This window comes from Drosophila santomea, chromosome X (assembly GCF_016746245.2).
Source record: "Drosophila santomea strain STO CAGO 1482 chromosome X, Prin_Dsan_1.1, whole genome shotgun sequence".
Taxonomy (NCBI): domain Eukaryota; kingdom Metazoa; phylum Arthropoda; class Insecta; order Diptera; family Drosophilidae; genus Drosophila; species Drosophila santomea.
In genome coordinates, this window is record NC_053021.2 from 5,726,149 (window position 1) to 5,741,159 (window position 15,011).

The following is a 15,011-nucleotide window of genomic DNA, read 5'->3' on the forward strand; positions in this document are numbered from 1 at the left end:
CCCAAAATAGCTTTACGCATACGCCACGTGATCCGGCCCTCGTCACGTGCTCGGCCACAAAAAGATTTGTTGCGCAATGTGGTCGCTGCTCCACTCGGATCCAGTGCACTCCCACTCCACTTCCCACATCCACTTCCACATCCGCATCCACTTGCTGCACTCCATCCTATTCCGTCCTGGTCTTTGTTTTGCTGCAAGTGTTGCAAATAATGGCCAGACGAAATGAATGTCCACGTCCAGACAGAGGCGGCCTGGGCCCAAGAGGTGCAGGAGCGGAGTCAAGTGGTCGGGCATTAAGTTGCACAAGAGCATGTCCACACTGGCCGAAATTGCAACCTTTTCTTGAATTTTCTTATACGAACTGCTGCGCTTCTTGCACATTCTGCAAAAAGGGAATCATTTGAAAAATGAATTAAGTACATACGGATTATTTTATCCAAGTGCTCATTAATTTCCAATTAGGTGGCCATTTTTTACAGTGCAGCCAAAGGCGTTGCGGCAGATGTCATTGTGTTTGCCGACTTTTAATGCCGTCTGGTCTCGCTTTTCCGCTTCCGGCTACCCTCGCATTACGTAAAAACCGCTGGTGGATTCGGCGAAGAGTGTCAGGAATCGATGTCATCGCTGACTGTCGCCACATTCATTAATCAACCCGAAGGGTCAGGGGTCGCGAGGAGGGTCGTGAGCAGGGGGTCAGGGGAGGGTGCTGAGACAGCTGGGTGTCATCAGCTAGCCAATGGCAAACAAATGAATGCTGGACATTGATGGTGACAGCTTCGTGCTTATAATTACAAAACCCCAAAAGCCAAAAACTTTGATTCGCCAAGAAGTTGATGACATTAATGATTTGGTAAGCATTCCCGTTCCATTTCCTTCCAGGATTCCCTGTAATTAATACACTGCGACCCTGTTGAAATGCGAAGAGTAACAGTACTCATACGCCCCATTCACCCGGCTAAGCAAACGGAAATTTCAATCACGCCCTTTAACCTTTTACGTAGCTTGCAAACTCCCTTGCAATTGCAAACTGCACAAAAATAATGACAGGCACTGTATTTTTTGCATTTTTGCCACTCATTTTTGAATTTTTCGGCCCCCCCTTGCGTGACTCACGAAACGAATCTCTTGCCCCGAAAAACGATAGGAGCCAGGGGATATGGGCATAAAAGACGAAGAAGGAAAAGCGAAATCCAGTAAAGTGAAAATGTTGTGGAATGGAAAATGGGGGGCAAAACACTACCTGGCTAGATTGAACATCGAGTCGGGGGAAACGCAGGAATGTGGAATGCCTTTATAGACTCCAATTAAAAGTGTGATGCCCTTTTCAGGTTTTTAGGCTTCTCCCAAATGCCTAAACTGAAATTAGTAACATTAAAGCACTGGCGTCATTTTTTAGCTTTAATCAGTATTTTAAATATAAATGAGCAATTCTTTTACCATAATCTGCAGCCATTCACTTAATTTTAAATTGATTTGCATTTTGGAGCCACTCTTACTCAAGTTTGGCAGCCAACGAAAATTGGTGAAAAAGCATACAGCTCATTGTATTTAAATAGTGGCACCCATTCCCTTTGTCTGGCCATTAGGCGTAACAAATTTTCACAGGCGCAGGCAAAAGGAAAATATAAGGGGAAAACAGAAGGAAACACGACAGAAGCCGGAAAAAAGTTGAAGTTGAAGCCCGAACGACAAAGGTCTATGGGGGCAGGTGGAAAGGGAGTGGAAAGTGTGGAAAAACTAAAGTTTGCACTAAACATCCGGCAGGAAAAACGAGGAAAATGCCGCTGACGTTGGCAGGCACTTTCATGAAATTAAACACAAAATCCTGCTGATCGAGCGAGCCGCGTTCCTCAATAATAGAAAAATACTCAACAGCAGTTTACAACGTTGCGGTGATGTACGAGTCGGGATTGCAGTCGGTAAGTTCGACAAAAGGCCCCGCAAAATGTTTAAGCACGCACAGTCAGTTAGTCAGGGGCTTGAATTGCTTGAATTGCTTAAATTGCCAAAACTTGGCCGGGGCCAAATGCCCTTAATAAACTGTATTCTTTACAATCAAAGTTTTTGTTGAGTTGTTTTGCGTTGCTCAATCGAAAGGAAACTTTTAAAGATCCCAAGGCGATGGATTTTAAACATACTTAGTTATGTTTATATATCATTCATACATACGTGATCAAATATACTCCCCATATATGTATAATTTGAATAACAAAAGACCTTTACAATATATTTACATTCGATTACCGTTTGGTATTTCGTCCTTGTTGTTCGTTGATTTGTTGGCCATATTTATGTCTCTGTGTGGCTGCCGCCTCTCGGGGTTTTCGGTCTTCGGGTTCTGTTCTTTTGGGTTCAAGGCCAAAGGACGAGGCTAATGGGAGCGACGCACCTTTTTTTTTGTCCACAGCGAGTGTGTGTGGCGAGTTGCTAAATGGCACTGACACTTGACCCCCCCCACCACGCACACACTTATAAATATTTATATGCTCCGTGCTTGTATTTCTCCTACACGCTGTTATGGGTACTAGCGTGTGTGTTTGTTTGTTTTTTCGGGACTGTCCTTCAGCACATAATCCTTTTTTATTGCAAATGACCACGCCAAGAAGGCGTCGTGAACGGGGGCGTGGCACTTTGGTCAGCTCATAAGGCTCATCAACAAGTTCATTTTACGGTCAATTCATTAAAAAAGAAAATAAAGCAAAAAACAATGGAAGTGAATGGGGTGAAACAAGTTTTTTCACTTTTTGTGTGTTTTCTCTCCTCATTATAGCCGCTATGAATACAGGGTATTCAAAATGAAGAAAGGACGCTTTAGCACACGAAATATTTAATCATTTGTAACCATTCTAATAGAACATTGTAACACTTGGAACACTTAGTATTTACGTTAGTATTTAAAGTAATTTTTGGTAAATAAATCGAAATGAAATCAACGAAGTACAGGGAATCCCTAACCTCCATCACTTGGTATTCAATGCACCATCCTGTCTTTTTTTTTTTTTTTCTGCGTTTTATTACAATATTTAGTTGGCTCGGAGGTGTGGCGCATGTGTGTGCTGACCCTCATTTGCTGACATTTAGTGGCAGTTTTCAGCAACGATGTCAACGCTTCTGTTTGTTGGTCGGTGCGTTTTTTTTCCAGTGTGCTGGCGTGTGTGTGCCTCATGCTAAACATGTAAGCCAACCCCTTCACCTGATAACTTTTTGTAGCTTTTCTGTTTTTATTTCTGCTTTGGCTTTACCATTTTTTTTTGTTTGTTATTTATTTAATTTTCGCCTGCCTTTTTGGCTTGGCTTTAATTTTATGATTATTGTTTTTTCCCCACTGACGCGCCCACCTTTTGGGCCCGTCTTTTGTTCATTTCTTAAGTGGCGCTTTATAATGTTGACAGTTTTATTGGGGCGCAAAATGTGTTGGTCATTTCGCCTTTGTTTAGTTATTGCTTCTAAGCCCTCAAGCTGCCAAAAAAGCAACATTTCTCAAAGGTATGACAGATACACAAGGGCTTTTTAGCTTGGGCCTTTTGGTCCGGTTTTTGCGGGCAAGCATGGCATGTTTATTTTGTTAAGCAATAGTTTAGGACTCAAATTCCCTCATTTGGCAAATAACAGATTTCATTGCATACTTTCGGGTCGATTTGGTTGGCTAACAAGATTAGCAATAGTTGGATCAAATCCGTTTGAAGTGGCCATCAAAGAGGTACAATTTATAATTTATCCAACTCGTTGCTACTCCAAATTGTTCATCATTGAATTACAAACCAGTCGAGACAAACTTATTTTGTATTTTCTGGCTTTGAGAATCTATTCCAACTTTTTTTTAAAACTAATTTAATTGAAAGCAGGATTTGTCTCCTTGGTATTTTATATTTTAAAGCCATCTTCTATTTTTTTTGTATCTTAGTTCTGCAATAAAAATTAAATCATAAAATCTCCCCGCCTGCAACGAACTTCTTGCCGAGCAGATTGTTCGCAATGACAAAGTTTCGGCATTAGCAAACAGAAACTGTGACATACATTTGGGCGCTTCATTACCCACCTTTCCAAAATCTGTTGTTCTTGCCTGTGCATTTTTATATTTGGTTGTATGATTTTGCGGCTCATTTGGTTTTATTAAAATTATCACGTTTTTCATGCTTATCAAACGCTCGCATGCCGTGATTGTAGCTCATCGCTCTCCCGTATTCTGTATCCTGTACCCTGTATCCTGTACCCTGCATCCTCCTCGCAGAAGGATGCCACCCAGCGGAGAAGCCAGAAGTTTAGAACGCTTTCGCCCCCAACTTCATCCCGAACACAGACATCATCCCTTATGTGAGCCTTTACTTTTATGCTAATTTTCAAAACTGAAATGAATAAATGTCTTTTCGGGTCCTGAAACGCCGCGGAGCCTTTTTCGCTGTTTTTATTATTGTTATGGAAATTTTTATAGTTTCCCCATCATTTAGTTGCCCACACACAGAAAGGCGAACAATGTCTAAACGCTTTTTCAATTCAAAAGTTGCCCAACATTTTTTGCATGGCGGCAACCTTTTTGTGTGCGGCCAAAGTTGAACATTTATTTTAAATACTCACAGCTGTGTGCAATACAATAGCATTTATTGCTTGCGTTTCAATAGGCAAACAAAAAGTCCGTTTATAGTAGGAACGGCTGTATAATAATAAACGGAATAACTGCTTTAAAAACCTTTTTCGATATATTTACTTATATAATATGCTAAAAAAAAAATATAATTTAAGGCTTTGATTGCTTCATTTGCTCACAATTAAATTGCAATTGTACTAAATAAATATATATTGATAATGACATTCTGGAAAAACATAAACATTTCCTATTATTGTGAGCTTGAGTGTACGGTCCATGGGAAAACACCCGTCCCAATATTGTTATCATTTGTTTTAACAGAATTGTATGCAATAAATAAAAATTACACGTTCAACAATTTCTATCTTGGCGCTGTGATCTGCTTTCAACAATGGCCGGTAGGGTTGCCACCCTCGCTCCGAACCTCTCTCTATTGCCCGACCGCCCTTTGCGGCCTTCTAATTGGATATGTTCGACGTACAACGTTCGACGTTCGTCTTTGACTTTGGCTTTTGACTTGACTCGACTTTCCTGGCCAGACAACGGGCAAATTCCTTTCGAGGATAGCCCAAGAATGGTGGAAGAGAAAGAAAAATGTCGCTGGGAACTCCTTTTTTTTGTGTTGGTGCTGCAACCCTGCCGGGGCAATCAGAACTTATGTTTACCCCAATTAAGGTGAACACGAGACCGTTTTTGCGATCCAATGAGTTAGAAACAAGATAAAGGACCCAAAGCCCAGGCCCGGACAATAAGCCCAGTATCTGGGCTATCCGGGGTCGCAGTGCCCATTCCCGTTCCTTGGGAACCCACGTTTCAGGATCCAGGGCCCAAACCCTGTTCCTGCTCCTTGTTACACCGAAACCAATTTAACTATAACTTAAAAGATAAAGCTTTACTATGTGTTTGTCGCAATGGTTTCAAAATTGATTTTAAATAGGTATTTATGAAGTAAGATTTGTATATATACTTGCAGCTTTCAAGACAGCCAGTTAGAAGTTTTGTTCAGTGCATGTTCTCCGCCTGCTGCCATGCATGTTTATGTGCTCTCGTCCTTCTCACAACAATGCCTCTGGATCGAAGAGAGACGGCGATAAAGGGGTTAGCCATGGACGGGACAAAAAAGGGGGGAAGGTACGGGGAAGGGAGGAAGGAGGGCTTGAAGGACCAGCTCTGAATGCCGAAGCAATGATTAAAAATTGTGCAAGCGTGTGGCGGCCAGCGATGTCGATTGCGGTTCAACTTTCAGTCGCAAAACTGTGGCAGCTCTTCAAGGGGCAGAGTCGATAGGGGATTGCTATGGAAGGGGTTGATTAGGAGGCCCCAAAGCCCCTGCCCAGCACACACAGAAAAACGCAGTGAGAGAGGCTCAGGCAAGTCGCAAAATCCAAAAACCAAAGTCGTTCGCTTTTATTGTCATTTGTATGCGTGCTGTGTGGAAAGGCAGCAGTGGCGTCGCCCGAATTGCCCCACAAAGGGGGTACGGCTAGCTTTAAAGGGGTTTAGGCGCGCTAAGCCTGCCACTTGAGATGGCAGCGTGAGGCAAGCCATAGGCGAAAGCCCTGAGAGCTCAGCCAAAGTGCAGCTAAAAACACGCTAATAGAACCATAAAAATACATACTTCTGTGAAGTGGTCTTAATTATCAGGCAAATGAAGATAAATAAGGCATCATCTTCATCAGTATCAGGTAGTGATGGATGTGATATGTAGTAATAGCATGTGATAATACAATTGATAAGCTCCGGTTAACCAGTGCTTAACTAACGTCTAGCCCCCCACTCGTGATTCACGCACGCGGCGGGTCGCTTGAGAGCTCCGTTTCCACTTACGACTGGTGGCCTTAACCCTTTCCCACCGGCCGATAGCTTGCAGTGAACACGATTCCCTCGATTCTGCCTCAAAATACTCATTAGCCATAACGACCACTCCGCAGGGGGTGTGGAATATCCGGGGGAAATGGCTGGGATACAGGAGACAGGACGTCGGACGCAGGACGCACGACGCAGGACGCAGAACGCACGACATGCCGGCTGTGTCGATGTCCATGTCTATCTATTGTCAACCATCAGCCACGCATGCAGCGCAGGACGCCAGGATCAAAGGAGGAAGGAGCCAAAAGCTTGTGTTCTGGTTACTCTGTTTTGTTTTCGGCTGGACGCTGCCGTGCACTCCACAGTACACTGAGAAAATGTCATTCGACAAAAGCAAAGATGTGCTTGTCATTTTATATGCAGAATCAACATGCAGACGGAAATTTGTCACAGTGCACATGGAACCTGGAGACGTGGCCTATCTGCGCCTTTCCACTATTTACACTTGGCTCATTTTATCTAGTTCGATTGGCAATTTATCTGGAAACGCTTTGTCTGTGCTTACCTTTATAATTGGAGAGGCAAAATATCGGTTTTTGAATCTTAATTTCTGTGAGGGAAGGCAAAAGTTAACTGAGCTTGCAGGCTGTACGGCGGCGAATCGCAACAAATGGAAATTCTGTCAGGCCTGAAATCCTTTTATAATGACAAAAGGTTTCCACCTCTAAGCGGATTACAGCAACAGCCAAAGCAAAAGCAACAGAAGCACTTTGAGCTCCCGACCCGAGGAGCCCAAGGAGTAATACCTCACCATTGGCGTCTGGGAGGGAAATGGGGGCTATTCGAGTCCCAGAGCCTCCCAGCCTTTCTAATTAATTGGGGGCTGCAACTAGGCAGCTACTAGGTAGCTACTAGGCAGCTACTAGAATTGAATCTTGAATCGAACGAAGTAATATATTTAAGCAGAAGCACGACAATACATGATTGTGTGTATGTGTGTAAACGGAATGTGTAGTTATTCTCAATATTCGTCATTCAATATGAAAATGAAAAAACGAACTCTATAATATCGTATGCGAATTTTGTAACGATGCAAATGCTTGTTTTCGTTTGCCTTGTTGTTGTTTAGTCTTTTGTCAAAATGTTGTAGTGGAGTGCTCCTTTGTGGTTCTGATTCGAAGGACTCATAGCTCCAAGCTCTCATTATCGCTGAGATCCTCGGAATCGGCCAAGGGGGCCGTGTTTCTGGGCAGCAGGAAGCGCACCTGCGGAGTTTGCGAGGTGGGAAAAGTGTGTTGGGTCACTATGCCAATGCCAGTGCCATCTCCAGTGCCCGAGCCCACGGCAGAGTCCTGGGGCCAATGGAAGCCCCCAGCCTGCGCTACTGAGCTGGAAGCGGGCTCCGGATCCCGCTGAGCGCTGGACGAATGCATGAAGATCAAGTGACTGGCAATGTGAGCGATGCGAATCGGATTCGACGCTGGCACCGCCGCGCAAACCGGGCAAATAACGACTGTGCGCGTCAGGCGATGTTTTGCCTTGCAGTGCTCCTTCAGGTCCTCGAGGGACAGCCCCATTTTGCCACACACGGGGCACGTGAAGCTGTCGGCGCACATGGTCGGAATGGCCTCCCCGGCGAAGTGCAGCTCAAGGGCGGCACGATCCATTAGGCACTGCAGTGGATGGGCGCGATCGTGCGGCCCGTTGGAGACCCCATTCTCCTTGCAGGTGGAGCAGAGGTCGTAGTCCAGACAGCGCAGGCACTTGTAGCGATAGTGGACCAGTCTGCTGCTGCCGCATCCGTCGCAGTGCACGTCCCAGTGGCCCCACATGTGCACGTCCTGGCGGCCAAGGGCACTCGATGGGAAATCCTGCCGAAAAGCAATTAATTCATGTATAACACTCACACACATCCATTCACTTACGGAATCAAATGCTTGGTATAGTCTCATTGTAGAAAGTTATGTGAAAAGAAAGATAATTATTCCGGCACTACCGACTGTGATGTGACTAAGCAAATTTCTTTCGATTACGATAGACATGAGACGAGACCGAGACTGCTTTAGGTTAAAAACAGATTAAAGTGCTAAAAACTATTCAGACATAGGCGACTGTGATGTGACCAAAACAAAAAAAATACCCTCAAATACGATTTCTGTTTAATCAGAGTTGGTTTTTAAAGAAAAACATGAGCCGAGACTAGCAAGTTGAATTTGGGAAAAGCTACTTTATGTGAAACGGTGACTGTGATGTGATTAAAAAAATACTATCGATTATGATTACGATTAACATAACAATATTGGAAAAGCTACTTTTTCGCACGTGGTCTTAAAATGAAGAAACTCTTCACAAATTGTGGTTGCACAGTGTGTCCTTTTCAAGGCTTAAACCGATTCGAGTCAGATATATGTTTAGCCCCAAATCCACACCCAAACTCCTTAAAAAGCAGCCTGTTGGCTCGTTTTGGTTTCGTTTGTTCGCGCTTTGTACATAAATTTCATGCAAATTGACTAATTAATTTTTGCGCAATGGATTCTTATCGCATGCACTGGGCAATATATTCGTTATTTGCATATTGCACGTGTGTTGGCTGGCTGAGTTTTTTAGGTGAGTTCAGGTGATGGGCCTAAGGCCAGCCCACGCACTTGCATTCGCCCCAGGCTGTTACACTGAAAACAATTTTCGGTAGACGTGTCACATAAAAAAAATCTATATTCGCGTGGCCATTTAACTTTGGGATGCTACATTATTTAAGACGCTGAACTGCAGGAATATTTTACTACCTCAGAAGCCGCAATTATTTGTATGCTCTTTTTTGTTACCATATTTTTGTGGCAGTTTACCCACTGTGGTGCGCTAAAAACAACAACCATTTTAATGACGCATATTAAGCATAACCACACAACTAAACGTAGAGCAAAAGGGGGTACACTGCGGGAAACCGGGGGCACTATATATATGTGTTCGTATGTGCGGGGAAAATGCACAATGCTTCCGTGTTTTTCCCGCAGGACAGCGGCTGCCTTTAAGCCTGCCAAATATGCTGATTGCAGCAATAATGATGATTATGTTTGCGCGGCCTGCATGCGCGGCTCGAATTTGTTGGCCACAGCGGAAGGAAGTCGAAAGCATTGACAATGCCAGCGACACGGAACATGGCCAAAGGGGGTTGGCTTAAGGCCGGCGGCACAGGCGGTGGCAAAGCGGACCCGAAGGGGGGAGGGGGCAGCAAGTGCAGCCACAATGCCAACGACAATGACGAGCTGCAAAGGCATTTAAGGACTTGCAAATGGCACTGCTCCCACTCCTGCTCCTGCTCCCACTCCTGCTCCTGCCACTTGACTACTCGACTACTCGACTGACTGACAAACTGACTAACTGACATCCAACAAATGCGAAAAAGAAACATCTAGCGGGTTGGTAAGCGGCAGCTTATGGAAATATCCCAAGACCGTGGGGCCCAACTCGTTTGGAGAAATACTCTTTCCAAATAACTATATGATATATAATAAAATCTGAATTATACTACGGTAGTGTTAATATGAGTTTCATTAGTGCCAGCATGGTGGACCATTTCGTTTGTTTGTTTAATCACTGAACTTCAATTACGTTATCTACTTCATGTGTTTTTATTGCCATGCAGATCAACATCAACATAATAATGCAAATTGTTGCATTTATTTCGACAAAATAAGTACTTGATGAATACTTTTTTAGTTTAAATACAAAGGCAAGCAACCCAACTCATTAAAGGGCATACACTGTGCAACAAAATTATTACGTTGCGTGCATAAACTTTTGCATGGCCTGCGTATGCGGAACGCAGTTAGTTTTGCCCACCGCTTTTCCACGCTTTCCCATATCCTCGGAAAAGCGAGCGGCATTTCTATTCCGGATGAGTCTTTGCCTGTGTGGCCATATTAGCAAAGTAAATTGGTTTTTATTTGTAACGGAAATGTGGAAAATTATTTTCAGCTGTTTGGTCGTTGGTCGTTTGGTGATTTGCATAAGTCGCAGGTGACAGTCGTCGTTGTATTTTCCCAGCCATGGTTTCGTTTTTCCCCTTTCCATTTCGTTCCCCCAGTGCAAGTCACACACTGAGAGATCGTTTTCATTCCCATTTATCTGAATGCATTTTACCATAAGGTGCCGTTTGCAGGTGGGACTTTCTCTCAGTGTGCCAGCCAGACGGCCAAAGAATTTAAAGCAGCAGCTGTGGCTTAGTCCGATTTGCCTCTTACCATGCATGCACAAAGCGGCTTAGGTGAGCGGCGGGAACAGGACCAGCCACCGAATCGGGATCAGAAGAGAGAGGAGAGCTCGGAGCCCGGATGAAGAGTCCTTGGACTTGCTAGAGTCCCCTTGGAGTCCACCACGGGCGACGACTGACCGGCGGTGATAAGACTGGCCGAACAGATTCCGACTCTCTCCTCAGACCTGGCCCCTTTGTCCGCCGGTTATAAACACAAGACACTTGAGTGGGGCAGTTTTGGGTTATTTTGTTTATGTCTCGAATGGGGGAGCGGTGGGCGGAGGGGCGTGGCGATCGCCGGCGGTGGCGACAAAAAAACTGAGAACCTAAGCGGATTTTAACCATTTGCCATCTGGATGATTGATTCAATGCATGTTTTATGTTAGGTATTTTTTAGGCCATTTGACAAGCAATTTCGGTATTTTATTTATGGGGATTTTATTTTCAGCAGCGCTTTGAAACGAATTGTGTGTTTAACAACAAAGTCACAAAGTTGATGCAGAACGTAGATTTTGAAGATAACGGTGCTAACACTCTACTTAGTAGAGGCATTTCTAAATCAGAAAATACAAACTTATTTTGCTAGCGGATTCAATTAAATTTCGTTATTACTGTTGTCTAAATAAGTTATTTTATTATTCTTTATGCCGACTGGTTTTCACTACTTGAAATTTGCCCGCAGCATAGAATTGGTATTGTTTGGTAGTTAAATTTAATTTACTTTGCATTTCGGAACTTGAGACTCGTGACTTTTGGCCAAAGGTCCTGGGAGAGAAGTAGTGGATGGATTTTCCGTCCTGTTCGATTTTTTTGCCGCCCCCATCATGAATTTACCAAGCCACCGGAGCCACCTCTCTGGTTTTCTCTTTGAGCTGTGTCCTCTTTGGGTTTCCGTTGGCTGCAGGTTTTTATGCATGTGGCCATTAACGGTCGGCTCCAAGCCCCCACATTCCCCCACTGCCACCCTTTCCCGGAAAAACCAAAGGCGGTCATCAACATTGCAACATTTGCTGGCTTGACTTGAAGCTGCTCGTGGGAAATCAGTTTAATGGAAATTATAGCATTCGATTACTTCTCAAACTAAGCCTACCTTGCTCCGGTTTTCCAATTCTGCACCTTTCACTCTCTCCGCCTTTCCATCGCTTTTTCCATGCCACTTAAGTGGCCCGGATTGCGGCTCATCAAGAAGGCAACGGCATCCATGGAACTGGTCGTCCCAGCTCATCGGAGTTTTTGTCAAATGCCTCAAAGTATGCACCAAAATAAAAGGGGAAAAGGGCGGAAAATGCAGTAGGCGTGTTTGGCTTTGAAAATTCTTCTGGCCCCGGAACACGTGAGCCGTATTTTCCTCCTGTCATTTACCGTTGATGGGACAAACCAATGGACTTGGCCAATGCTCACAGAGAGCCAAAGCGAAATTGGGGGAAGAACTGTGGTATATTACATAATCTTATCTGGTTATCTGATTTGGGTTGGGAATGCTCAAAAAATAAGAATTTTGACCATATCTTCCTTAATATTGGTCCAAATAGGGAATGTTATACCTCTTCGAGCTCGCAATTGAATGCCAAATCCATTGGTGATCAAATTGGAAAAAAGTTATTTTTGGCCATTTTTTGTAAGTTTGGCCAAAAATTATTTTAACAGAGTCGGTCAAATAGTAATTTGGTCGGTTAGTATTGGTAATTAGAACTACAAAAAGTAATTCTTTTAACTTTCTGACCATTTTTAGCCAAGTTATACCGAAAATATCAATCGTAAATATTGAAATTTTGGCGAAATAGATTTTCTGTTTTTTTGCGTAAATAATTATCAGTATTTTGATCACAGCATTTGAATTAGTTGTCCAAATATGGAATGTTATACCTCGTTGAATTCGTAATAAAGTTTCCTATTAAACTGTGTTTTCAAAAAATAATTCTATTTTTTTCACATTTTTTGAAATTTTTGATGATGTTACAAAAAATGCGAAAATTTGGCCAACAATTATTTTAACAAAGTCGGCCAAAAAGTGACTTGGTTGGTTAGTATTGATAAAAAGGTTTACAAAACGGTTATTCTTTTTGATTTGTGACCTTTTTTAGTTAAGTTTTGACAAAAGAACCCTTGCTTTTTATCGAATTTTTGACAAAAGCCATTTTCCAGATTTTTCGTCAAAAATAATACCTCCATAGGCTCGTATTTTAATTCGCAATCGATTGGCGTTCACAGTTTGAAATCTTAAAAATTTTCAAAATTTTGATGATGTTGCCTCAGGCCAAAAATGCGAAAATTGACGAAAAAAAATCTTTTTTCTTTGTGCGTATTCATAGAATTTCCATATAATGGAAATTATTTCACTAAAATCCGAAAAAAAATTGAGGTATGTGAAGTGAATTTCTGGTACCTTATGTGGGGCTTAGTTGAAACTACGTGATGACTCTAACCCCAATCCTTGCGTTCATGAAGTTGTGTGAAGGTCACGTGGTCGCACTGCACACCCGGTAATATCCACCCAAATAAAACCACCACCACCCTTTCGTTGCCTGTCGAATTTCGACAGTGAGTTTAATGAAGTGCAACGAGAACTGCAAGCAATTGAAATGCATTTGGCATTTTGCGGGGGGTACTTGTATGTTGAAATAAAAAAAAAACTTGCACCTTACAGTGCTTCCCTATTTTCCAGAATAATTCTCGTTTTTTGTGGCAACGCCAAGGGCCGTTGAACATGCCACACGCATTGGCGAAATAAAAATAAACACAAGGATGCACCACCACCCCCTTAATTTTCTTTGCGGACCGCGTGCCAAAAACTGTTCCCACTCTGTAAACTCTGCTGTTAAGTCCTACTCTGCCGACGTCGCTGCCTCTGCCGGCGCCTGCGCTTGTCCTGCGTTCGTTCGGATTTTCCACTCGGTTTTCCCTTCGTCGAGGTGTGCTAAATATATTTAGAACCCATTTTGGGACATGACCCACCAACTGGGTCTCGGTTTTTGGGACTCGTCGCATTCAGCGATTTGCAGCGCACAGGAGCAGTTGCACAGGGCGTATGCGCAATGTGCGTATGCGTGATATTTGGCTGCCTGCACTATTATGTGGCCACAGGAGAAAAAGACGAGAGAAAAGGCTGAAATTAGCATAGAGCCAAAAGGTAGGTAGGATCGAGTCGAAGGTTGCACCTTTGTGTTGCAAATGCACTTGACTTGGAGACTTTGTCAACTTGGCTTCGTTTGGGTCAACTTCCTCATTACGTCGGCGCTTATGATGATAATTTCTGGCCAGCAAAGGGGGTGTCCATCGGCAAATAGTTCGGCCAGGCAGCCAGGCAGTCAGGCAGCCAGCGGTAAGACACGGTTTCTGAGACACGGGGCTGAGGAATCAGGAATGGTTGCCTCAACAAGTTAATGATGGCAGCTACTCCAAGTTTCCGGAATGACTGACTCTCCAGCCAAAGTTAAGCTGGGTTATTGTCTAGTGCATGAATGGTTATGAAACTTTCGAGTTCCTGGAATTTCTATCCGAAGGGATCAAATATCCAAACTAGCAAGTTCCCTAAGAAGGGGCAGCAGCAGGGAAAATTATAGGATTAAATCCCAGTGGGGGATCAATGTGCATTGAGCCTGCTGTTAAAACCTCTTTTTAAATTTAAATAGGCATATATCAGGCGTAGCACTTTAACAAAAGGCCTCAATTATATTTGCAGTAGTTTGTTTGTTAAGCTTAAGCAAGCCGAATAAATATCAACTCAGCTAATGAAAAACAAACAGCCGAAAAAGATAATGGAGTCGATCAAAAATCCCAAAAAAAGAAAAGGAGCGTAAAATAAATTATAATTATAATAAGTAATAAATAAAGGAATGTATAGCAGGTGGCGACGAGACTCCGCGCATCGGTTTCACTCGCAATTAACATATTCTCTCTGTTGCATTTAAATTGCTGCATATGGATTACGCGCACTGCTGTCAATTCAGCGCTTTTCCCGTCATGTTCCTGCTCATTTTTGAATTCAAAGTGCGAAAAACTTGGCTTTTTTTTGCTATTTTACAAGCGCGCACCCCGCGCCCCTTGAGAAAAGCTGGCAGCACTGATTACGCTGTGGTTGCTGACCCCACCCATCGAAGGCCTCCCAAGGCCACTTAGGTCCAAACCATCACCCTCCACCATCACCATCACCCTCCACCATCACCCTCCACCACCACCCATCAACGCCTTCTTTCGCTCCTTTGCCGGTTGCTTTATTAATTACTCGTTTTCGCAGTGCGTTTTTTATTCAATTACTTGTACAAATTGCAAACAGACAAAAATAAAATGGCTAGCAAAAAATGAGCAAGTAATCGGCTACGTTGGGGCATCAGGTGCGCGGATAAATGTTGCAATTTGTATGAT

General features: G+C 43.4%; 1 protein-coding gene and 1 long non-coding RNA gene across 4 annotated transcripts in view; both read right to left on the reverse strand.

Annotated features, from left to right (window-relative positions):
* The window catches only part of LOC120456553, a 163,472-nt gene that overhangs the window by 16,140 nt on the left and 132,321 nt on the right, over positions 1-15,011 (reverse strand). The window lies entirely within an intron of this gene.
* LOC120456547 (E3 ubiquitin-protein ligase KCMF1) lies at positions 7,330-10,888 on the reverse strand. Of its 2 annotated transcripts, none has more exons than XM_039643427.2 (2): positions 10,636-10,888; positions 7,330-8,265 (listed from the first exon to the last, which is right to left on the reverse strand). In XM_039643427.2, exons 1-2 carry the CDS (start codon positions 10,636-10,638, stop codon positions 7,579-7,581), a joined length of 690 nt encoding a protein of 229 aa, XP_039499361.1. In that variant the 5' UTR covers positions 10,639-10,888; the 3' UTR covers positions 7,330-7,578. The 2 variants fall into 2 exon arrangements, with proteins under 2 accessions (XP_039499361.1, XP_039499360.1); XM_039643426.1 differs by lacking the exon at positions 10,636-10,888 and adding an exon at positions 8,320-8,618.